The following is a 26,894-nucleotide window of genomic DNA, read 5'->3' as shown; positions in this document are numbered from 1 at the left end:
TAGGGAGGTTGTGGCAAGTGAAGATGAGAGAAGAGCAGCAACCTCATCTACTGTGGAGGGGCTGAGGGAGGTAATGGGAGGGGGTGGGATGAAGAGGGATGGTCCGTCTGATGGTGACAATTTCCTAATTGAAGTAGTAGGCAAGATCTTGCGCAAAAAGGGTCAGAGATAGTGAGTAAAAGGTGGAGAAGGGAGTCAAAAGTGGCAAAAAGGCAATGAGGGATATAAGCTGTTTGGCACATTTAGGGCCCATTCACAATGGGGAGCTTTCCAGTGATTTCTGCATCACTTTCAATTGCTGGTCGATCGCTAGCCTTTTGGAAAAAGCTAGTGCAATGCATAGTGTATGGCAGTCAACAGTTATCTTTTTTGTAGCCTAGTCAAAGCCGAGACTTAAAACTTATTGAAAATCTGTTGAATGACTTAAAGATCGCAGTCCACCATCCAGTTTGAGTGAACTTAAACAGTTCTATCAAGAAGCATGAGAAAATATGGTAGATACTGTATGCATCGCATTGCATGTGTAAATCAAAATGCTACTTTTCATTGTAATTCATTGCAATCCAGTTTGTACAGGGTACGCAACACCCCCATGTGAACCTAGCCCAAGTATGACAGTAGTGTTTTAGATTAGCAAAGTTGGCAGAGAATGAAAGCTGTAATTAAAGCAAAAGGTGGCTTCATAAAGTGCTAACACGTAGGTGATCCTTTATCTCAATGACTCTGCTTTTTTATGTTGTCTCTGAACTGTTGTCAGTACATCTTTTACTTGGCTGTTGTAAACTGTATAGTACTATACTGAGTAAATTCAGCTGGAAAAGATACATTTTTTATTTCAGAATTAATTGTACAACAATGTACAGGTAGGGCAAAAGGTGGATCAGCGCAACACCAGGCCGCCTCCGAATGGCCTCCATCAGAGATGCGCTGAGCCCCCCCCAGGAACTACAAACGCAATTTTAAATTTTCGATTTTATTTGATTAGCTGCACCCAGGCTATGCATATACATAGGTTTAAGATTTAGTTAGTGTTAGGCCCCTCCCATGGAGGATTGACTTCTTCGCAGTGGGAGGGACAAGTACTTAATAGGTTGCATGCAAGCTGTTAATGGAAACCAACATCCTCCTCTAGTGGTAGACAGGTCATGTGTATGCTCGGTGTGTATTCGACCCCACAAGTGGGGCTTGCACTCTTTTGCAGGTAGGCACTAGTCTGCTTTTAAGTAGCGCTGCTCATTTCCTTGCTATGTACTAATGTACAGATAGGACAGGGCACACCAGAGACGATTTCAACAACAAGCTTGTGTTTGAGCTTTCAGGAGGTAACACACAGCATGCCCTTCCTCAGGTGTACCACCCACCAGTCAATTTCCAACTAAAACAAGAGTTTAAAGTGTACCAGAGCAGTAAAATTAAAAAGATTTTATACATACCTGGGGCTTCTTCCAGCCCCATCCGCTCCGATCGCTCCCACACCGCAGTCCTCCACTGCCCGCAGCTTCGGTAACCGGGTCCCTGCACTTCCGTCAGTCAGAGCCAGTCTGGCGTAAGAGAAGTGCGCTCTCTACGTATCTCTCCAGCAGCAGCTGGACCCGGTTCCCGAAGCTGTGGGCAGCGGAGGGCGGCGGTGTCGGAGCTATCGGAGCGGATTAGGGCTGGAAGAAGCCCCAGGTATGTATAAAATCTTTTTAATTTTACAGCTCTGAGTCCCTTTAATAACCTCCTTGGCGGTCAATTAAATCTGCCAGGGAGGCAGCGCAGCACTATTTTTAAATTATTTTTTTTTAAATCATGTAGCTAGCCTAGCGCTAGCTACATGACAGCCGCTGAGCAGCGACATCCCCCCACCCCCACCGATCGCCTCCGGCGATCAGGCCCATCAGGAAATTCTGAACGGGATCTCCTTTAGGGCTTCCCCCATCGCCATGGCGACAGGCGCAATGACGTCACCGACGTCATAACATCAGAGGGAGTCGCGATCCACCCTCAGCGCTGCCTGGCACTGATTGGCCAGGCAGCGCATGGGGTCTTGGGGGGCACCCTCTAACGCGGCAGGTAGCGGCGAATCGGTGCGGAGGCGATCGAAGGTAACACGCATTTAGCAAAGTGCATAAAAAAAATTATGCAAATCGGCCCAGCGGGGCCTGAGCAATCCTCCGCAGCAGCTTACCCCGTGTCCAGCACGGGGTTACCGCTAAGGAGGTTAAATAAAATTGGAACATTTCCACCCTAATTTCCATGAAACAGTAAGGCTGGATCCACACTTGCGCTGTTCTGCATTTTTCTGAATTGTCTGACAGTACTGCATTGTTGTCAATTGATTTTCTGCATGTGAAAAACACATTCAAGTGTGAACTAGCCCATTGATTAACATTGTTTCTCAGTTTTCCTGTACAGAAACCTGACAAGTGTGGACAGGCCCTTAATGAGCATTTTTGCTCATCGCAAATCATCAAACATGATGGTAGAGTTGCCCACAATTTGTTTTTACTTAGATGATAGCAAGAAAACTATGTGTAAAACCAAGATGCTTTAAATACATTCTGACTTGTTGCTTATTTATTTCCAACCAATGCTGCTTAAAGAGAACCTGTAACAAAAAAAAAGTCCCATGGCGGGTACTCACCTCGGTAGGGGGAAGCCTCTGGGTCCCAATAAGGCTTCCCCCTCCACTGTAGCTGCAGGCAGTCCAGCACTGGCTCCCCTGAAGTGTCCCGGAATCCTCCCTCGACAAGGCTGAGAAGCGCTGATTTATTTACCTTTCCTGGCTCCAGCGGGGTTGCTGTTGCCTATCTCCGCATGGAGATAGGCAAAAATAGCCGATCTCATTTGGGTCCACTCTACTGCCCAGGCGCAGGAGACTTGCGCCTGCGCAGTAGAGCGGCCCGACAGCGATCGGCTATTTCCGCCTATCTCCGAGGCGGAAAGTCGATACTGCACCTGCGCTGGAGCCCGGGAGGTAAATATTTACATCCTCGCCATTCCTGGAGGATTTTCGCCGCCGCCGTGGGACCGAGGAGGATGGGGGGAAGCCTCAATAAGATTCGAAGGCTTCCCCCACCTGAGGCGAGTACCCCCCAGGGGAACTTTTTCTCATTACAGGTTTTCTTTAAAACATTTTCCAAATGCAGCAGGCTCAATGTTCCCTACCTGCATATATTCTTTGTTTAACCTCCCTGGCAGTATGATTACTTCTGGATTTTTGGGTTTAAAAGTGGTGCAATTTTTGCACATGCTTTTAGACCCTAAAATCAGAGGGGAAAAAAATTATACCACAGAGAGATCTGCGGTAGCCCAGCACGTTAGTCACCTTCTGTGGATCCAGTGCTGCAATTTTCCCTCTGTCTACCGTATGGTGCTTTACCCCTTTAGTGAAATTGCTGGCTGTCATCATGACGACAGACAGCGATCTCACCAGAGGGGATCCAGAGCCTCCGGGGACTGGAAGAAGAATAACTGCCAGCCTGCCTGTAACCCTGGGGGAGGTGAGTTACACCTAAACGCCCACTGCGCGCAATGCTCTGTACAGACCTCCTGGCAGCTACCACGAGTCAGGCTAAGAGTTTCTGGCCCAAGCCTGACTCGGGCTTACCGCCAAGGAGGTTAAGAATAGCAGCTACATAGCCTTTATGGAATTAACTTTTCCTCTAAGGAGATTTTCATCTTATCTTTAAAATAACTTGTCAGCATTTTGCAATTAAAAAAGTTACACAAATAAAGGGAAAATGTTTTAGAATTATTTGAAGTATTTTATTGCTTGCTGGTGGTATACATATCACCTAGGAGAAAACTCATGAAAATGTTAATTGCATATGGGCCAAATGTTGTCATGTTTAAAATAAAGATTTCAGAGTCTTACCCAGGTGTTTTACATCCTTCAATGCCTGGTCCTCTACACCTGTAGAAACACACACAATTTTTAAAAAACAAAATACCTTTTTTTATCACTTCATAAAAGTAGTGTCAAAGCAATAGGATATCAGAGGCTACAAACAATAACAAGACTGGACATAGCACTGCAGTAATCAATCTCTGGCCTTCATATGAGAATTCTCTATCCTCCCTCACTGCATGAATCACAATATGGTTATAACCTACATCAACCATTTATGCACACTAATATGATGTGTCATGCAAAAAAATTAGAATATTTTGAGTGTTTTTAGTCCCTCAAGGAGCAAAATAATCTAGTCATACCCCAGCTAGGAAAATATCCTAGTTGTGGGAGAAGCTTTTCAGGACAGAGATGGCCTTGAAATAAGTGTGAGTGAAAGAAACAGTGTGTGTGTGTGTGTGTGTGTGTGTGTGTGTGTGTGTGTGTGTGTGTGTGTGTGTGTGTGTGTGTGTGTGTGTGTGTGTGTGTGTGTGTGTGTGTGTGTGTGTGTGTGTGTGTGTGTGTGTGTGTGTGTGTGTGTGTGTGTGTGTGTGTGTGTGTGTGAATCCCAAATGAAAGGCGTTGCCCCTTAAAGCGGATCCAAGATGAAAAACTAACTATCACAAGTAACTTGTCTATATATCTTATCTAAAGTTTAGATAGTTTACCCAGCAAATCTAGCTGCAAACAGCTTCAACAGTTTATGATTATTTATTCCTGTGATACAATGAGGACAGCCATGTTCTTTTTGTAACATTACACACAGGCAAGCTGATCTGTATCTCCAGCCCTCAGCCTGTGAAAACTTCACTCCCCTCTCCTACTACCTACTCCCCTCTGCCTTTGAAATCTATGGCTAGTAACCTCCCCCTCCTCCTGCCCAGACTGAGCTCCCATACGCCCTTGCTACTAAGGCTGAGAGTGCCAAGGCTCTCTAGAGAAGCTGTGGGCAAGACTTGTTTAGTTTATAGGGAATTAGAGTATTAAAACAAAACAAAAAAAGTATTTGGCTTGAGGAATGCCCTATAATCTATATGAAAAGAACACAATTATGCAATGAGTAAAAGTTTATCTCCGATCCACTTTAAACATAAAAAGTGGAATGTTGACATCTTGAGGATAATTTCTGCATCAATTCTTTAGACAGAAATAAAATTATTTTTCTACCCGACAACTTAGATATTTTTTATTTGACTAATAATTTAGCTAAATTAAAATGATTAAAAAATACAGTTTGTAACTATTTCTAAATGCACAATGTTACGCACTGCTTTCCCCACATTATTGCTGCACTGATGCAATGTATCAGAAATGTTAAATTGTCTACTAAGCGCTAAATGAATCCGGTTGGACAAGATATATATATATATATATATATATATATATATATATATATATATATATACATACACACACACACACACACACACACACACATATACATATATATATATATGTATATATACATATATATACATATATATACACACACACACACATATATACATATTATATATATATATATATATATATATATATATATATATATATATATATATACACATACATATATATATATATATATATATATATATATATATATATATATATATATATATATATATATATATATACACATACATATATATATATATATATATATATATATATATATATATATATATATATATATATATATATATATATATATATATATATATAGCGAGCATTTGTTATTTTTATCACTTATGCTTGAAATGAATACTGTAATTCCTAACAATAAATGTTACACAGCTCGGGAATATGTTGAGTATCATCGTTATAACTTTTCATATATTGTGAACATGAGGCTGTACTATGAGAAACTACAGCTCCCACCTACCCGGTCTTGCATTCTTCACTACACAGTTGACATACTTTATTTTCATCCGCATATTTTGAGTATATGGAAGTATTATCATCATAGAAAACAGGAGGACAGTTGCTGGAACAGGTGTCATCATCAACGTAATTGGCACATTTTACACATTGATTTGCACCCTAAATGTAATAAAGTAAAAGAAAAAAAATGATCTGAATGTCGTGAAAGAACACCTATGCAACACAGAAAATACTGTTCATTTTTAATATTTTTTTCTGAATGCAAAATAGTACAAAATATTCAGGAGAGAAACAAATTTGGCAGAGTATGTTGAGAGATATTGGCCCATATGCAATTACATTTTTCTCCTTAGTTTTCTCCAATTTTATATTTGTACACCTCGTCAATAAAATGCCTTTTAAGCCACCAGGAAGCGCGAAAATACACTTTGACAGTACTTTTTCACCTACTTTTGATATTTTTTTAATTACGAAGTGCTGAAAAGTTATTCTAAACAGATGATTAAAAATTATCTCCTAGGAGAAAACTTAGGAGAAAAGGTGAATTGCATATGGGCCATAGACATTTATTCAATTCACCTTTTCACCAAAGTTTTTACTTAGGAGATATTATTATTATTATTATTATTTTAGTATTTATATAGCGCCGACATATTACGCAGCGCTGTACAGTGTATATATATATCTTGTCACTAACTGTCCCTCAAAGGAGCTCACAATCTAATCCCTACCATTGCCATATGTCTATATTATGTAGTGTAAGTACTGTAGTCTAGGGCCAATTTTTTAGGGGGAGCCAATTAACTTATCCGTATGTTTTTGGAATGTGGGAGGAAATCGGAGTGCCCGGAGGAAACCCACGCAGACACGGAGAGAACATACAAACTCTTTGCAGATAGTGCCCTGGCTGGGATTCGAACCAGGGACCCAGCGCTGCAAGGCGAGAGAGCTAACCACTACGCCACCGTGCTGCCCATAATGCCCATAGATAATTTTTCATCTTCTGCTTCAGCATTCTGCATTTGATAAAGGACCAAAAAGTAAGTGAAAAAGTATTGTCAAATTTATTCTGAATATTTTCTTTCTTGCTGGTGGCTTAAAAAGTAGTTTGTTCATAAGGTGTGAAAATATCACTTAGGAGAAAAGGTCAATTGCATATATCCAATTGCATATATCCCATAAAGTTTAGCTATTTCAGTTATTGTTAGTCAAGAGTCTGGACTTGACTTGTTTACTGTCTAAAATATTACATTTGAAATATTAATACGTAATTTTTGTTTTCAAGGTAAAAATAAAAAATGGAAAATTTATGACAGTATATTTAGTAGTTAGCACCTTATTTTTTATAGTAATTCCTTAATTGGAAGAGCAGGCAATTCTTGCACTAAATATACATTTTGTTGTTTCTGCAGACACTGTTGCTGCTTGCTTTACAACTGTAAATGTCAAACAAATGGGAAACCCAGAATATAGTGGTAGTTACTGCAACTTAACCGAGCAATCCAGCTAATATGAGACAACACACATGGGAGCTAGTGTTCATAGAAACGGAATTTATAAGAGGTGAGGGAATAATATTTAAAGGGCCAGGAAGTAGAACATTCAGTTTACAACACATGATAGTGCTGCTTATAATAGTATTCACACACATGTATGTTAAAGTTCACATTTGATACAGAATTTACATTTGCTGTGTTGCTCAGCAGTTTGTTTAACTTGGCTAAGTATTTGCAAGGGACCCAGACTGCTTTATAGAGGTCTAACAAACAGGAAATTAGGAGTAGGTAGCAACATATATCTTACAAAACTTTATTGCAGGGCATAACTGTGGCTGTATCAGATTATATAATTTAAAGGGCAAACACAGCAGGGAGGCCAACCTACTTTTTCTAGTTTAATCAACAAAATGCTAGACATTTTTGGATGCAAGGAAAATCCTGGACAAGCTGAGATGGAGAGGCGCGCTGGTGTAAATGATTAATTGTAACAGCCCCACTTAGGCCTCATCATTCTATATTCCTCCCTTACAGTACTTCCATTATAGTTCTTTTCATAAATTACCTCAATCCTTCTTTACAATACAATCTATAGTCTATACCGATCTCTGCAGGCCAGGACAATGTAGACATGACTTTATCCAGATGGGGAAAAACAAAGTGCCATTTTTGTGGCATGTTTGTAAATTTATGAATGCCGATAACTCTGGTGTAATTCAAGAGATTAGCTACATCTAAACTTATCAGTGTGCAGGGGTGCAGTTAGAGACAGGGTTAGTGTTTGCAGGTAATAGGGGTTAGACCTAAGGAAGGGAAATTGGTATTAGAGTTAGGCAAGTGGCGGGGTAAATGCACTGCAACACTGGCAAAAAAATCAGCATCCCCAACTTGCACAATATAGGACATTAATCTAAACCCAAATTTACAGACTATAGGACAGTAATATGCTCATACCCTGTCTATCTGGAGCTGGCCCTGAACCGAAGAGGACTGAATTCATGTGTATCCTCTTTGATGGGATCCAGCAGCACCGGAGATCCAGCTGTGAGGCAGCTCTGTCACAGTTTGAAAATAATTAGAAGATTTGCTATTAGAACTGTACTGAAATTAGTAGGGATGCTTATGTGTCTGTGATGGTTGTGTTAGGAGACCCTGATCATGTCTAGCTATGCCCCTATAAGGTTCTTCTAGAATGTGTGCCTATATATTTTACAAAGTGGTGATTAGCTCTTTTACCATATCTATTATACAGACCATCTAAATAACTTCTGCATAAGGTTGAGAAGCTCGCTTAATGTAGTATTGCATCATCATGAAATATGTAAGACAAACTACTACCGTTATGTTAATACATAAAATGATCAATCAACATTTAGCAAGACAAATGAGAGAGAAAGAAACTAAAAGGTTTACTAATAAAGCTGTGGTGAGAACATTAGATTTTGGGAAAGACAGAAAAGATTTTGCGCATTCTACAAAATTCCACCATGTAACATTTGAGGGATACATAAATACAAAGGTACCCAGTCTCTCTATAGAGCATCAATATATTGTGCAGTGCTTTACTAAGTGCAGCACATAAATGTACACACATCTACAATAGAAAATGAATCTGACAAAGATAACGAAAGACAATTATCAATTTATTTTTTAAAAGGATGATGAGTAATCCCTGAACTGGTTAATCCCTGGCCGAGGTCTGACACAATGTAATGCAGATAATGCTTTAGACATCTGGTGTTTCAAATTTGTCCAGATGTTTGCTTTCAGCATTAGGCTCTAGCACGGAGCTCTGCTCCATAGAAAGCAGCATGTAATACTATCCACTTCCTAGGCTGATTTAATACTTCCCATTGATGAGCAGTACAGTTTTATCAACTTCCGAGAAAAGATATGAAAAGCAGTTGGTAGAATGTTTGACGTAAGAAAATAGGATTACTAATGGCTGTACATGAGAAATACACAAAATAAAGTAACCAATATTAATAACAAAGTACCAGTACATGTTTCTGTATTTTTTTAAATTGATTCCATGAAAGAACAGCAGTATATAATTGTATTTATTTATTTTAGATATACCTTTAAAGGCATGTTTAAACAATCGGTCAAATGAATATTTAGTATTAATATGGCGCCATCATCTTCCGCAGCACTGTACAGAGTATATTGTCACTTAACTGTCCCTCAGAGGGGCTCACAATCTTATCCCTACTATAGTCATATGTCTATGTATGTATTACATAGTGTATGTATTGTAGTCTAGGGTCAATATAGAGAGAAGCCAACTAAGATATCTGTATATTTTTTGGGATGTGGGAGGAAACCGGAGTGCCCAGGGGAAACTTACGCAGACAAGAGGAGAACATACAAACTCCTTGCAGATGTTGACCTGGCTGGAATACAAACCAGGGACCCAGCACTGCAAGGTGAGAGCTCTAACCACTACGCCACCAAGCAGTTGGAAGATAGTTGGGCATGTGTATGGCTGGCAAAGAAGAACAAGAAACTGATAACAGGTGGTTTGCTAGATCCAACCGGTGGAACAACCTGCCCAACTATCATGCAAGTCTGCCACGTGTGTACAAGTCTTTTGGACAACTTTGTTGTTTTTGTATGCGGACATGTGCAGTTTGTCCTTTAACTTGCGTGCATAATATTTAAGTGAGTTGGTTTGTGTGTGTGTGTGTGCGTCCTTGTCATTTTAACAACTTGTTGTGTGGTTTGTCATGTTGTGCATTATGTTGGACGTGTGTATGAGCCCTAAGAAAACTCCCTCTGATCTATGATCTGGATATCTCAAAAGTAGCCTAGTATACATGCACAGCATTCATGGCAGGACTCCATCCCCTATTATATTTTATTTATAAAGTTCCTACCTTACAAAGCACTGAACAAAAACCTGTAGGTTTCACGTTTGAGACAAAGGCCCTGATTTGCTGTGCACTGGTAAGATTGCAATGTGCAGGTAATGCACGGCAATTTTACTGGTACATAGTGAATCGGGACTAAAGTTTTATAGAAACAAGACAGTTAGAAACAAGACAAGACAGTTAGATGACCTGCAATTTTACTGGTACTTAACGCAGGAGAACACTGCCCATTAACCCATCAGCGCCTGCATGTTCCTAGGTGAACATGTGGCAGTGCTCTCCCAGCTTTAGTACTGGGAAAAAATTGCAGTGCGATTCCTGCACATGGCAATCTTACCGATGCATGGTGGATCAGAGCTCAAGTTTAACAGAAACAAGACACTTAGATGATCTACTCTATCATGCACCCTGGTTTCCTCAGAAAATTCAGGGTTGGGAAGTATAGCGTAATCTCTCATTTACCTGGCATAATTATATGTTTACTCAGTGATCAACTTTAAAGCAGAGTACCCACCACAAGAACAGCAGATGGAGGATCATGGAATCCTATGGCGACCACAACCTGACAAATGATCATCACTCCCCGATCCATCTTCTACAGCAGGAACACACAATGGCACACGGCGGGTGTGACACAATCGTGGTACTATGCTAGGGAAGTCTATGGGGTCTACAGGGATCAGAGCAATCATCCGCAATGCGATCTGGTATGGCATTGTGTTACAAATGTGTAACTGTGAGAAAGTAACCCGGTCCGTAACCCGGAACGTATCGTTCACAAAATTACGGAAGCAATCATGACAAAAATCATGTCTTGAGTATAGACCTTAAGTTGAAAGCAGAGTGAAGGAGGAGTAGAACTTTGACATGATCTTTACAGGTGTCATTGTCCTTGCTACATAGATTTACTTTCACTTTTTGTCCCTGCAAATGTAGTTACCCGGACAAAACATGACAAGGCATATGGAAATAAAAGCACCTGCAGTACAGTGGGGAAGGTTTCATTGCCATCAGTGTCTGAATTAAGGAATTAGCTTTCACTTAATGCTCAGGTGACTTATATTGCACTGATATACGGTGAGGATAAATCTTTGCAATGGGGATACAAACGGCAAGAAAAATGGGCGGAAGCTTAAGCATTTACTTCACCCTTCCCTATTATTAATTGTAAGTGAGGGTGAATAGGGGACTATGCAGTTACTTGCAAAATTTTTATATTTCCATGCAACAAAATCTGTTAGTCACCTGACTCGCTGCTACATTCAGAAAATAGCAGCTGCCCAGGAGTGGGTGTACCCTAGCTAGAAAAGAACTCTCATTCCCCAGCACAGATCCACCAGCTGACCCCACACACCTCCCCTTCTGCTACTGAGTGGTTAACTGACTCTTTGTGGCTACACTCCAGATCAGAAGAGTCATTTTCCTCAAGTTTCCCTTGCAAGTTTTACCGTAAAGCATCTTACCATTTCCTACATTCCCCAGTGTTTTCCTAAAAGGCAAATTTACTTTGAAATAGGTCATTTGAGTGCGCAGCACCATCGCAAAATTAGACACTGCCATAGACCACAATATAATTTGCATCTAGTTCGGTATGCACTGAGTAAATTAAACTTCAGGGTTTAGCGATTATATAGCTACACTCCATCATCCAGCAGATCCAGCAGCCGGAGTGAGTATTTGGGTGTCTGGAGTTTGGCTATTATTTAGCCGTACTCCAGATATCAGCAGGCCAGTGGCGGCGGTGAGCAATTGGTGCCTGATGTTTGGCTATTATGTCGCCTAACTCCAGATATTGGTGGAGCAGTGGCAGGGGTGAGTAACTGCCACCTGGAGTTTGGCTATTATATAATTAAACTCTGGATACCGTTCGTATATTATACGTAATATTACCAATATTCTAAGGGCTGGTTCAGACGGACGTTTGGAGGCGTCGCGTTCAGCAGCGTTCGTGTGCGTTTGGATGCGGTCGCGTTTTTTCTTCCCCTAGGGGGACATTAGCCGTCGCGGTTAACCTCCCCTGGAAGCTACATGTAGCTTCCAGGGGCTCCTTGAACGCCAGGGAAAATCGGGACCCAAACGCCGCGTTTGTGTAAACGCGCTTGAAAGCTTGGTACAAACGCTCCCATTCACTTGAATGGGAGCGTTTAACACCAAGCCCTGAACGCTGGCTGTAAACGCTCTGCAAGCGTCCGTCTGAACCAGCCCTTACTCTCAGCAAGAGCTGGTGCCTAAATTAAAAGGTTGTTAAATCCATTGATAGAAGGCCTTTGGATTGGAAATGCACATGAGAAAATCTGCCAGTACGCAGATGACAATGGGCTCGCTATAAACTGGAGAAAGTCAGCTATTATGGGCATAGACAATTCCTTGGTCTCCTCTCAACCCCTGGAGACAAGTGGTGGGTTTTTTGCATGACAGAATAGGCTCTCCAGTCTTGGCCGACCCCAAAATTATTACATATATTCGAAGATGATGAAAATATTTCCAAATTTGATAAAACTTTTATGATTGAGACTCTGCTGCAGAACAATGCGTTGCTTTCCGTTGGCTCTCTCCAACCCCTCCCCCCACACACCTATGCAAAATTGGAAAATGAGTCAGTAGGATGCTGCCTTATAAGCGTCTTGTTAACAAAAACAGAGGTTGCCCGCTTAAATTCTCTCAAGTGTGGGAGAGGTGGTTGGACAACCCACATGTATGATTTCAAAGCTGGCTTATATACCTGTAGTCTATATTTCTCTTTATTGATCTCTCATATGTAATTTTACTTTTATGCCAACTATAGGTGTGTACCCTCCAGATAATGCTTTTATACGTCATATCTATTTTACATGCCCTGTGTAAATTCCTCTTTAAATGATTGCACGTTTTTTCTGTAATTTGACTTTTCTACTCAAACACCTTTTGTTAAACAAAAAACCCCAAAAAAGGGTATTAAATGTATGCCCTCTAATCACCCTGCCCTGCTTGCACTAAGAAACCATTTTAACCCTCGCTTATAAAGATATTGACTAGTTCAGCTAACTAGGGGTGAGGAGGCTAAGATGCTTCTTACAGACTCAACAGCTAACCACACAAGCAGTTGATCTGTTAGCAGCAGAGGGAGTGAGTGGGTGAAGTCAGGTGATCTGTGCTCATGGCAAGACTGCATGGTGCCCCATTCTAGTTGTTCCCCAACTTCCTCATGTGGTAGATGATGGAACACGGTGAGAAATGTAGATAGTAGCCTGAGACCTGGTCTATCCAATAAAACTGCAGTGTCATCTCCAAGGGAAAAGTAACTATAGGCCCCAGGCAACTGAATACTTTCAGTATACTGAAGCAATATACTGTGCAAATTACAGATATGCATTGCACAAAACTTTGTGTATTGCTGATTTAAGATAATGTTCTATTATGTGCATTAAAAATTGGTTGCTGACCTAGGGCTTCAAAAAAGTTTTATATAGAGTCTCACTTTAATAAACTTCACAAGATGCAACCACTTTATTGGCATTGTGTAACACAACAAAATCACTTTTCATGACAGCCCCACGGTGCATATAAGAAAGATAGTGATTGTAACAAAGGTAGAAATAGAGGAATTATACAAGCATGCCAGGTATTTCAAATAGTTAAATTACAAAACCACAACACTGACCTTGTATAACTAAATATAACTAACTGTGGCAAACTATATTGCATTTTTTATTAAAATGAACACACTATAAAAAGAGTAAGGTCTGAGTAAAATGAATACCTTTTAGGAAAGTCAAAACCAATATTACGTACATACTGAAACCTACTTTGAAATGTGAACCACCTGCAGACACAGCCAGAACAAGATACAGTACAAACAATGTCTGTACAAGGATTTCCAACTGAAAACATTTACACTCACTGGGACCTTGTATGATAAAGTCACATGGATTAGAGAATAGTTAGATTGGTATAACTATATTATGTGGTATGCATTGCTAACTCACAAATATCCACATCAGCAGCAATACTCCTAATGAGACCTATGCTACTCTAAAGGTGGCCATACAGGCTTAGGTTTTTACCAGCAGATTCGATCGGTCTGATTAAATCTGCCAAAAATTGAAAGTGCCATATGCCGCATCGATCATAATTTCAATCTATTCACAGCAAAAAATGTATTAAAATTACGATCAGACACATCACAACATTTTTGTGATGCGGCGAGAGGAGGAAGTAGTAGGAGAAGGAGATATGCTCCCCACTGCTATACTTTACATTTTTGCAGCATGTAGCTGGAGGGGGTAGCGGGGACGGGGGACCCAGGTGAGGGGGGACGTCCCCCCTCCCCGCTGCCACCCCCGTCCTGACTGCGACCCCCTCGGCCAAAAAACAAAACGCAAACAGATCAAAAACGTATGCTGCAAAAAGGGAGCATTGATCTGTTTGCGTTCCCTTGGCTAGGATCATGGACCGCAGGTTCCGTCCTGCAACCGTGCCTAGTGTGGACCTAGCCTTAGTCTAAACGTGCCCAATCAAGCAACTTTTAATCAATTTTGGGCAGTTTATCAATCAAAAGGGGTGATTGGCCATGTTGTAAAATCTGAGTGGATGAGGGAGACGTAGCAGGGATGGATAGACGTCTAGCCTTGTACTACTTTGAACAGTACAGAATAAGTGTTTTCATCAATTCTTAGATCTCTGCAAAACCAAGTGGATAATGTGACAGAGAAATGATCAGTACCCCATTGTTTTCCAATCAGGGAGGGATTAATTACATGTTGTGTTGACCCATGTGTGGCTATCCTTTGTGTAATGTTGTGTTACTGTGTAGAACTACACAGTACTGTATGTGTATAAGCTAGCCTATGTTCCTCATATCTACATAATCTTTTCCAGATCAAGTCAGTTGAGCTAGTGGTCCAAGGCTTTTTGGCAGATGACTACTCGTATGGTTTGTGTTAGTGTAAGCAATTCTTAATGCCATTGCTTTATTCTCTCATTTATAAGTGAATCAAACGCTTTGACATTTCTCCTCAAACAGATGCATCTTTTACATATACACTATTTTCCCACAGTTCTCATGGGAAATAGATATCTCACACATCTTAAATGTACTCATCAAAATGAAACAAATACAATTTTAAATTAAAACCTTATTGGAAAGACAAAATGAAAGCTAAAATTCTATGAGTTGTGTCTTCACAAATAAACAAATTAATTTTTGACTGATTCTACCAAAACCATTATACCCTTTGCCTGGGCCTACTGAAACCAGATGTGCAACAATATTTGCAAAGAAAATACAAAAAGGAATGAAAAACAGTTAACTATCCTGTTAGGCCTTTGTGTCTGTCACTACACGACAGGAAGTTTAGACTCTGAGAAGTTGAGCAATTTTTTTATTTTCCATTGTTTTGCTCTTTATAGAAGCATGCACCCGGTACATTATCTACGCTGCTCATCAGTAAACTGAATATAGCAAGAAAGCAATAACATACTACCAGTAATCAGAAAATACTACAAATAATAGTAAATACGTATAGCTGAGCCATTTTTCTATAGCTTCATACTACTGAGCTATAGCACAGGCAACAATTAGAAATTATCAAATAATAATCAGCTTATACAGTACAGTATATTCATGAAAGCCCATTATTTTGAACAAAGACATTAAAGAGAAACTCCAACCAAGAATTGAACTTTATCCCAATCAGTAGCTGATACCCCCTTTTACATGAGAAATAGAATGATTTTCACAAACAGACCATCAGGGGGCGCTGTGTGACTAATTTTGTGATGAAACCCCTCCCATAAGAGGCTCTGAATACCGTGGTACTCTGGGCAAACTGCCACAATGTAACAATGTTCACAGACAGGAAATGGCTGTTTAAAGCTGTCTGTAACAGCTAGAGCAGCTAGAAACAGCTACATAACTTGCCCACAGTAACAATGTCACCATGTAATAAATGTCAGAACGTGAATCTGGGAGAGGAAAGATTTTACAATGAGCAAACACTGACTAAATCATTTATACATAATTATTGTAAAAATGAAGCACTTTTTTTTATTAAATTATTTTCACTGGAGTTCCTCTTTAAACTACTGTTATCATACATATTTGCATGATCTTGTTTTGTTGCGAGATCCTTGTATGTCCTGCCTTGTACGTTAAAGGGACACTGTAGAGGGGTCAGGAAAAATGAGTTGAACTTACCTGAGGCTTCTTATGGTCCCCCGCAGCCACTCACCGATGCTCCGGCCCCGCCTCCGGTTCACTTCTGGAATTTCAGACTTTAAAGACTGAAAACCGCTGCGCCTGCGTTGCCGTGTCCTTGATCCCGCTGATGTCACCAGGAGCATACTGCGCAGGCCCAGTATGGTCTGTGTCTGCGCAGTACGCTCCTGGTGACATCAGCGGGATTGAGGACATGGCAACGCAGGCACAGTGGTTTTCAGACTTTAAAGTCTGAAATTCCAGAAGTGAACCGGAGCCGGAGCATCGGTGAGTGGCTGCGTGGGCACAGGATGTCTGCGGGGGACCATTAGAAGCCCCGGTAAGTTCAACTCATTTTCCCCCGACCCCCCTACAGTATCCCTTTAACCCCATTTATCTGTTGTGCAGCACTGCGTAATATGTTGACACTTTATAAATACAATAAAGAATAATAATAAATTCAGACATTACTGAATCAGAGTATACGGTACTTAAAGGTAATGTGTAAGAGAGGTTTTTTTCCCCCCTCACTTACGTTTGTTAGGGTTTGTACTAAAATTAAACAACTTTAAATCTAAAACATATTAAACATGAAAAAATAATGTGTAATGTTGGTACTACCCTTCTCACTCAGCTGTTTACATTAGGCTATGCCATTGTCATGTATTACACATACTGACCGGTCCAGTGCAGCTAGCAGTATTGTTCAGAGGTAGGCACTCCGGGTGACATGAGAAACAAAGCCCATTCTCAACAAACTCTCGAGGTTCTCTGAAATTAAAGGGAAATAAAGAAAAAATGAGTAAAATGATCTTATATAAAACATTGTTTTGAAGATGTTACAGTTCTTAATACACAAATAGAAATCTTTGAAAGTGCTCCTTTTCTGGTTCCAACTATATCTATGCAAGTTTTTTTTTACCCAGAAGAATGTATTTGCTATCCATTTCAGCACTGAGCAGTTAAACTTACAGTATCTCTATCGTGAAAAATTGGGTAGTACAAATCTGACCGTTTTTTTGACTAGTCTATCTCCTCAGCTAATACTCAGGGTTACTAAACAGCAGCTGTTCAGTCCAACTGCTAAAATAATTTGCAAACAAGTAGGAAGTATGGCCCACATCATCCTTTAGCTCCTTTCTAAGGTGTGCTTTTGTAAAGTGAGAATGGCAAGGGGGGGGGCTGCTGTCCCTGGGCACTGTATCTAGGGGGAGGGCACTGGGGGCATGCCACAGACCATCACACTGTCCCTGAAGCCTCCCAGTCTGCCGCCCATAAAAATTAGCAAAATAGCTCCTCTTCCCTGGCCCTGATAAGTGCAAATGTGCACCTCCTTCCTTCACAGACACTGCTCATGGCTCCTCCCCTTCCTTTTAGCTGTAGCAACCCAATCATAAAGGGAAAGCTCCCTCTTGGACTACCCCACACTGCATTTTATGTGACCCCAAGCGCGCATTGCTCTGTAACATGCCCTGTCATTGGAGATCAGAAGTTGGAGCTGCGTGTATGACACTGTACAGAGGAGAAAGACTGCAGCACGCTACTGTCACCATACCTTACTTATGGAACAGACCCCTCGGTAGCACACAGAAACATGCAGTGCACCATCCCACCTGTGCAGCTCAAGAGAGCACTGCTGCTGCTGAGAGGTTCTGCCACAGCATGTCTCTTTTGCTCTATCCTGGCTGTCTGTTTCATTCCCTCTGCCCTAACTGTCTCTTTCCTTCTGCCCTGGCTGTCACTTTCCCTCTGCCTGGCTCATATAAGTGCCGCAGACATGATCGTTTACTGTCGTTTATGCAACAGAAACGACAGATCAGAGCAGCCAATTGGAATAATTAATCTAATATGCTGTATGTTTGTAGCAGTTTTGCCCCAACTTGTACTAGGTTTTGATAAATCATGGAATCTTGCAGGGGTCTTGAAGGTTGAAGCTAGAGACAGGAAAAAATATAATCCTACTACACTAAATTCACCTCCAATTTCATGGGCACATTAAGCAGCATTGAATGCGTCACTGGAAATGATGTGAATCATTCGAAGGTGTTTGTTTCTTCTCAAGTTACTTATACTGTATGGCAACACAGCTGCTCATTTTATTTTAATTAGTAATAGAATCCCAGAAGCTAAAAGTGGAGATGTTTCTAAAAAGAAGACTTTAATCATCTGGAGGAGATTGAGGTAAACAAATGAAATGTAAGAGAATACGGCAGTACCAGGGATATTGATCAGTAACAAGGATCACTACGCACTATTCTACATATTGTTGCATACATGCTAAGTGAAAAATATGGCCGATTGTTTTATTTAAACATAAGGGCCAATGTATTAAACCTATAATGGATACATACAAAGTCATTCCCCTGCACATTTATTTCACCTGCCATAATGATGCTCACTGTAAATTATGCCAGGAAAATAAAGAGAAAAATGTGCAATGGTGTAAAGGAAATACATCACCACCATTAATATTATTAGAGGGATAGACATTTTCAGAGAGCTGTGAATTAGAAGCAGCACAATAAACTGCCACTAGGAATACTCTTCCTTCACTTTCATTTTCTATTGAAACAAAGATCATTACACTTCTTCCAATATAGCATATGTGAGATTGCAGATGGGGAAGGACTGCCACCATGTTGTAGACTGGTCACATTCATTCTAACAGAAGGAATGCAGGAGGGGTAGACCCGTTGGAAAAATAAGTGATAGCTTTAACAGTCTACTACCCTTTATTTTAAAACTTGCAGAGAAGTGGTGACTTTAGTAACCTTGTAAACTGATCCCATGATCAGTCAACGGTTTAGAAGCTAATACAGAATTAGAATAAAGTCTGACAATGCCACACAGTGAAACAATATTATTGGGGTTAAAGCCCCATCCACCTTCAAATGATTTACAACACTCCCTCCTCAAGTAACAGGACCCAGTGGTGGTCACATGGCGGCTGCTTTTTCTTGACCCCCCTACTCCCTCTACCTAAATGATGGTACAGTCCTCTAATGAACGTCATACAAATTCTTCTCCCCACTGGCCAGACCTCTTCCCCTTCATAGATTCCTTTAGTAGGGTCAGCCCCCCCTCCCCCCCCCCCCCTCACCCAGCTCCCTCAGCAAAAGTTTAACATTGTTTCTAGCCTTGTCCCTGTGCAAATCTCTGAACCTATTTAAACACAGAAGTGGCAAAAAAAAATATTACTGTGCAGAATCGTTGTTCTGGGGGCTGACATGTCCCCAGCAAGCACCAGCTGAAATAAACTTTTACTGTGCCCCATCCACAAAAGTAGGAACAAAACATACCTATTTTGATTTAAAGTTAAGTTTTTGGGGATCTTATAGGTATTTATAATGCTATTTTATGATCATGTCACCGTGCAATTGGGGAATTATATTTAGTTTTCATTTTATCATCTTTAAGAAAGGATGTTTATTGGTTTGAACTGTATCAAATATTTCTGTACTTTGTTATCTTACATAGATGTGTAGTCAATTTGTTTAACACTGTTTATTTTTTCTAGTCAGACAACTTTGCATTGCTGATGTGACATTTACATAATAACAAAAAAAAGTTTTAAGTTCCTTGAACTCAAGCGGTTAAGAACAAAATATTTTAGTAACGTTTGTTGACTAAGAGCTAAGACCAAGAAATGTAAACCCGTATGAAATTAGAAAGATTAGTTTAGAAACCTGATCTTCAGTTCTGCGTATATCCATTTCATAAATCTTACTGACAGCATAGAACACTAGACTTCCAGGAAATGGAAAGGTCCAGCTAAGACCAAGATTAAAGACAGTTTAAGGCAATCAGACATTATATATTCAGTTCATCTCAGGCTTTCAGAGTATTCATGAGCAAAAATAAAGCACTTCTCCTGAAACACCAGCCAGGTGTTATGCAAATCACAATAGAACTGTATCCTAAGATTATCAATTTAATAATGAGATGGCATTTGAGGTATACCAATCAAAAAGCAAAAGCAAATACAGAATGAAAGGTGACTTTTTTTTTCCAAGAAAAGGTTATTTGCTGGTAAATAAACTATCAAGAGTCTTCATACATTATGTAGCACAAGAGAACAGTGCAGTAGTTATGGACAATGATTCGGTGCCTGTGCTCAGAATCATAAGGAGTAGTGCCCCGGAGCCTTTTCTAAATGGTCCCACTTGGGACCAGCCATGCAGAGGTATTCAAATGCATCACTATCAACACCTAATGGCTGGATGGTGTACTGGTCAATGGCTCTGACTCAGACACAGGAGACCAGGGTTCGAATCTCGGCTCTTCCTGTTCAGTAAGCCAGCATCTTGACCTAACACGGATATTGCCTATAGAGCTCATCCTAGTGGGCCTGAACTCAGAACTTCCTATCTGCTCTAAAACATATGCAACAGCATAACAACCTTTAAAGGAAACTTTTTTTTTTTTACAGCTGATAAAAATCCTGAAATACATCTGCACTGTTTCTTCTTCCTGCTTTTATGGAAGCAGACATATTGTTAACATCCTGTGCTTTCAAATTAGCTTATCTGCCATGGCAGGCAGGTGACACAGGGGAGAGATCAAATTACAACTTGTGATTATACACAAATGAGGGGGAATTAGACAGGCTAAACTCGAAATACATCCAGGGTGACCTTCTCTCTGTTTTCCTTCTGTCCTGTGCAAGAGTTCAGGTCCACTTTAAATCTGCAGCCAGGCAATAGCTACTCCAGAACACCAGTGTGAATTTTAATATTAAAGTATTGGGAAATGTCAAATGTAAGCATCTGCCTGGCTCCCCAGAAGCTTGGAAAACACTCCCTCTGAACCCAAATAAGCACCAGGCTTAAAATGAAATTTCATTTGAGTAGTTATGTCATCCTACAATGTTCCAACCTGTAACAAAAAAAAAAAGGGGTACTCTCCTCGGGAGGGGGAAGCCTCAGGTTCCCAATGAGGCTTCCCCCTCTGTAGCTGCAGGCAATCCAGAGCTGGCTCCCACAAAGTGTCCGGCAATCCTCCCTAGACAAGCCTGACAAGCACTGATAAGCGCTGATTTATTTACCTTTCCTGGCTCCAGCGGGGGGGACTGTTGCAGGCCGTCAACGATCGGCTATTTCCACCTATCTCCAAGCGGAGAGCCAATACTGCGCCTGCGCTGGAGGCAGGAAGGTAAATATTTACATCCCCGCTGTTCAGGGAGCTTTATCGCCGCTGCCGTGGGACCAAGGAGGACGGGGGAAGCCTTAATAGGATCTGGAGGCTTCCCCCACCCAAGGAGCTTTTTTTTGTTACAGGTTTTCTTTAAATCATTTTACTTGGTTCAGGTTCACTTTAAATTACATTTGCCATTTGAGAGTAACTGAAAACACAACTGTAGCCTTCATCTGATAGATAACCAGTTCCCCGACTATATTGCTGATCCTCTGGCTATAAAGCCCTGGAACATGTATGCAGTTACAGCAAGTAGGAGGTTAGTCAGAATGCATCATTTACATACTTCACAAGAGTGATTTTGATACTCTGACATAACTTGCATTCAGGGATGGTCGTAGACTTTTTGCTGCTTGAGGCAAACTTGTGAACCCTCCTCCCGATTTGAAATGATCGGACAGCATCTGACAATTTACTCTGACTCCTCAAACAGCACACCAAGCTGCTTTTCCCCAATGATGACCTCTTCACCTCACTCACAGTACAAAATGCTGCCCCTGTAACCTCTGCGCCTGATGCAAGTGTTTCACCTTGCTTCATATCAGATCCGGCCCTGTCTGCATCAATGTACTTAGTTTTATGGCCAGGCCCTGAGCGTTTATGCTCACTTCACACTATGAGACATTTTCATAATACAGTAAACCATTAAAGTACACTTGTAAATGGAAAAGAAAAAAAGTTACATACGTATGCCAGTAGGGGGAAGCCTCTGGATCCTCCAGAGGCTTCCTTGATCTTCCAAGACCCGTCTGCTGCCAGCCAGGACCCACTTCATCTTCACGGTCAGTGTAAGAGCACGGCCACACTGCCCAGGCGGAAGTGGGTTCTCGCATGCACAGCAGCACGGAGTCACTTATGCATGCAAATAAAGAGCTGTGAATGAGGTGCCATGCTACTGTGCAGACATGGGCCTTACTTCGCACCTGCACAGTATGGCTTCACTCATACACAGAGGGAAGCACAGCTGGGAGGAATCTTCAACATTAAAGTAGAAGATTATTTAGAGGGTCACTGCGCAGGAGAGGTGTGTGAACATTGGAGAAGCCTCTGGACCATCCAGAGGCTCCCCCCAACTGACTAACTTACAGGTGTCCTATATTACTTCCCCGAGCGTAAAACAGACTGGCAGTATTTTTGGTTTTACTACAATTTCTGCAGGATTCTGTTCAGTTATCAACCAAAACAAGGGTGCAACAAGTTATGAATCAAGCAAATGAGTTGTATAGTTATGCAGCTGAATCTCATCACTCCGGCCTGTGACTGATATACCGTATATACTCGCATATAAGCCGACTCGCATATAAGCCGAGGTACCCACTTTCCCCCCATAAACCAGGAAAAAGTGATTGACTCACATATAAGCCCCCCTCCCCAGTATAGCCCCCCCCCCCCAAGATAAATAACCAGATGGTCCCCCAATAAGAGGCATCCCAATATCCAGTAAAAAAAAAGTCAGATATGCTCCCTGTATGAGACAGCCCCCTTCCTATAGCCAAATAGACCCCCAGTACGATTCAGCCCCCTCCACATAGCCAGATGTGCATCCATGTCTCTGCTGATTGCCCCTCACATCTGCTTAGCTCCCAGCCTGTTCTAGACACAAATGCTTCTGACAACCGGGGACATTGCCCAAGACAAATCTTCCACACCCTGGAGTCTTAAATGTTGCTAACAGGAGTTAGAGATTTTCCCCATGGCAGATTATAATTCACATCAGACAAAGGGCAAATCAGTAAGGTGAAGCTGGACTCACCAGGGCACTAAGTGCTAACTACAGGATCTGCAAAGCTGCAAGCAGAGTAACTGCTCCTTGAGACCCACAGCCCACACATGGCATGAATATTTGCTTCCATCTCCTCTGCAGATGTCATCTCTGTGTTGTGCACTACACAAGCTTCCTGACTGCATGTCTTCCGCACATGCCCAGTAGATGGCAGCAAAGCATGCAGGGAGATGTAGTCTTTTGAAGACATACCGTATATCTGCTTGTAACTTTCACTATTTACTTCTCTCCCTCCAGACATACTGAAGCAGGGAAATGTAGCTTCTTGTATTTTCAATGCTGCATGTACCGATACTTGTGTTTATGTGACAGGCGGCCACACGCTGTGATTATGCTCAGAGATGTATACTGCCGTGGCTGCAGCACACTATCAGAGCTTCATGATAGCGAGCTGCAGCCATGTCCGTATACATCTCTGAGCATAATCACAGTGTGTAGCCGCCTGTCACATAAACAGATGTATCGGAGCATACTAGCGCAGCTTTGCCACGGAGGATGGAACATTGAGAATACAGTAAGTGAGAGTACATTTCCTGGTTGCAGCGTGTCGGGAGGGAGGGAAGCAGAGACAGCGGGAGATACATGTAAAGGATTCCTGCTCTCTACAATGCTGCACGCTCCGGGGCACATCAGCCTCTTCACAGCCGCACTAACTCTGCTGCGGGACATAGGGGGGCAGACACAGCGGGGGGCACAGCCAGCTGACTCGCATACAAGCCGAGACCCCCACTTTTGGGCCACTTTTTTGGGGTCAAAAATTCGGCTTGTATGCGAGTATATACGGTAGATATCTTATTCAAATTCCACTGACAGGATTTTTTAAAAGTCAAATTTTGTTTCTTTTGATATATTTTCAGAATTGAACAGCTAACCTATTAAAATGTTACATAGTGTATGCTTGCTCTATTAATTGTTACTCGGATGGCTGGTTGGCGGTGGTAAAGAGGGTGCTCTCACCAGCACTGATAGTCTAACCAGCAGACAGCACCTCTTGTAATTCTCTTAATCCCACTTGTCCTATTTGGTTCCTGTGCAGTAGCAGAGTCTGCCCTGCTGATATTGCAAGAGCAAAATGGCACAGTAACTATAATTACCCTGTATATATGTTGCAGAATTCAACACATTCTTTTCCACGACTCAATGCCCGACATGAAAAACACTGCATAGGTCCAGGTCCCCAACAGCCCTGGTCAGAGCACAAAGGATGGCAAACCTCTCCAGTGCGATCTAAAAATAAAAAGCATAAAATGAGAACACAATATCAGCAACTGTTGTCCAATAATACTAGTTTGCAAAATTGGTTAGATGCACATGTAGAAAATGTCTTCACCGCACACTTATTGCATAGCGAGACACAACCATGCATCCTTCTATCACAAAAGACATCAACCAAATTCTGGAGACCAAGAGGTTTAGTGCAGTGGCTGTCCATTCAAGTGAATAGACAGCCGCTGCCACGATCATCTATTGTGGTTAATGCAAACACAGCACTCAATCCTGTAATTTTCCATAGTCTTGTTCCTTCCTGGAAGCTAAATGTAGTGTCCTGGATCAGCCAACTGCAACGCTTCCATGTCCCCCTGCCAGAGTCAAAACGCGACACATTTGACAGCAGCTGCCAAATGCTTTTCAGCTTACTAGCAGAAAAGCATTTTACCGATACGCCAGGCAGCTGGTTCAGATGCCCGTCTGAACTAGCCCCAAGTATAAAAAAGGATTAGAAACTCTGGGATGGGGCTATTATCATCTGTGTCCCCACTAAAACATTTTGCCTCACTTCTTGTCCCTGTGACCACCACTTTGTGACTTTAATACAAAAACTGATAATCCTGGAGACAGGAAATGAGTGACAACCATAAAAACTAGTCATTTTTTTTAACATTTACAGTACCCAATCTCTAAATAAATTGTTTGCTGCTGTCTCTGTCATAATAATACTAATGTTTTGTGAGCATTTTGTCAGAGTATGAAACAAAAGGTAAACTTACTGCAATCTTCAGAGAATTTATTTTCCTTAGTTATCACCTCTTGATCTACTTTGAAGATGCTGGTCCAGTTGATAGAATCTACATAGCAGAGATTTTTATTTTTTGTGATTATAACATCACCATCACTCACTTCTTTGAGGGACCGTAACCCTAGAGACTTTATGGGTAGATTCACAATGCCAAGTGCGTATTTACCACTGCAATAAAATGGAAGGCAACAGTTACATTGGTAATCTCATGCATTATTCCGCATAATGTATCCACTGTCAGACAATCCATTATCATAAATGACACTCAGTTCTATGTATAAAGCCATTTTGATGTGACATTGTTTACTGTCCCTTTATGGCAATCCCAAATAGGTCTGCAAGAGTACTAGACTCCCAGGTGCCAATGTAATAACTGACAGCATAACATGAATGTGCCAGAATACTACTAAAGTCAAAGCCAGCTCTTTCACTTCACTAGTGTTAAGACAAAATCTTGCACACAAAACAATGAAGATGTTCTGTGAACCTTCAGGCAGTGGTCACACTTGTCTTTTAGTTTTCTGCACACCGTCTGCATGTTTTTTTCACAGCAGCTACCGTAATTGATAGAGAAAATGCACACAATGTGGAGAATTATGCTGCACAATGTCAGTGCCAAATACGTATGTATTCAAGTGTGAATTGGCCCATTGATTAACATGAGTTCACAGTTGTAATGTTTTTCTGTGCAGAAATTGTGCACAAAGACAGCTAAGTGTGACCTCTACCTCATGGTTATAAAAAACAAGAACAAAACCACACACAATTATTCTATCCAAAAATTGTTTGTTTTTTTTTATATGGAAATCGGTTTATGAAAAACATTAAATTTTGGTATAGCTGTCACAATATAGCTGGCACAAGTGAGTTATTAGTCACACCTTTGCCTTTTTTTTTTTTATAGACAATTTAGCTTCCTGAGAAATACGGCCAGGCACCTCTCTTAAATCTTTCTTGATCTTCTCCGGGCAGACAAAGTCGAACTGTACAGAGATAGCTGCATCAGAGGGAATTGGGGTAGGGTTTTTGAAGACTTACTAGCTCAAGGTTCCTTTTCCACAGGGATGACCACTCTAAAGTAACAATAACCATTACAAATGACCAACATATTCATTATATGTACTTACCGGTGTTTAACTCTGCCTTTGATTCGTTCAAGGTTTTCAAAGAAGCTTAAGTCAGTGTAATTTTCTGGCCACCACTGAACTATTAATGACCCTGTCAAAGAAATGCAGCTGCATAAGACTGGTAACTAGGAAAACGGTTTTAACAAGTATCACCACATTAAAACAGCAATCGTAACTAAAATGTTTCCATTACATGTCTCTATTAGGCACATTGCAGTAGGTGCCATTTAACAAAGTCAAATTGTTGCTTTTCTATCATCAAGGCCTTACATGTTCCTGAGGAGAGACTGTATGTACGTATTCGTATACAGAAGATGTAGGCAGATTTGTAGCTGGAAACTTAGCTCATTCTACCCTGTGTCCAAATGCTGGAGACACACCACAGAGCGCTTTTCGGGTTTCGGAGCTCCCACTGACTTACATTAAAATTGTAGTAAAGTCACGTGACTATGCAAGTCAATGGAAGAGTTTAAAAAAA

At 41.1% G+C, this 26,894-nt stretch overlaps 1 protein-coding gene across 1 annotated transcript in view; it reads right to left on the bottom strand.

Annotated features, from left to right (window-relative positions):
- Positions 1-26,894, bottom strand: part of EGFR (epidermal growth factor receptor) — a 342,723-nt gene that overhangs the window by 41,666 nt on the left and 274,163 nt on the right. Inside the window, exons 11-16 of the mRNA XM_068236350.1 lie at positions 26,417-26,507; positions 25,261-25,457; positions 24,367-24,499; positions 16,977-17,067; positions 5,757-5,914; positions 3,860-3,898 (exon numbers count right to left, since the gene is read on the bottom strand). Coding sequence (XP_068092451.1) covers positions 3,860-3,898; positions 5,757-5,914; positions 16,977-17,067; positions 24,367-24,499; positions 25,261-25,457; positions 26,417-26,507 — 709 coding nt within the window. The remainder of the gene's footprint in view (positions 1-3,859; positions 3,899-5,756; positions 5,915-16,976; positions 17,068-24,366; positions 24,500-25,260; positions 25,458-26,416; positions 26,508-26,894) is intronic.

This window comes from Hyperolius riggenbachi, chromosome 5 (genome assembly GCF_040937935.1).
Source record: "Hyperolius riggenbachi isolate aHypRig1 chromosome 5, aHypRig1.pri, whole genome shotgun sequence".
Classification (NCBI taxonomy): Eukaryota; Metazoa; Chordata; class Amphibia; order Anura; family Hyperoliidae; genus Hyperolius; species Hyperolius riggenbachi.
Note: the sequence above shows the minus strand (reverse complement) of the source record. Positions and strands in the feature narration are given on the sequence as shown.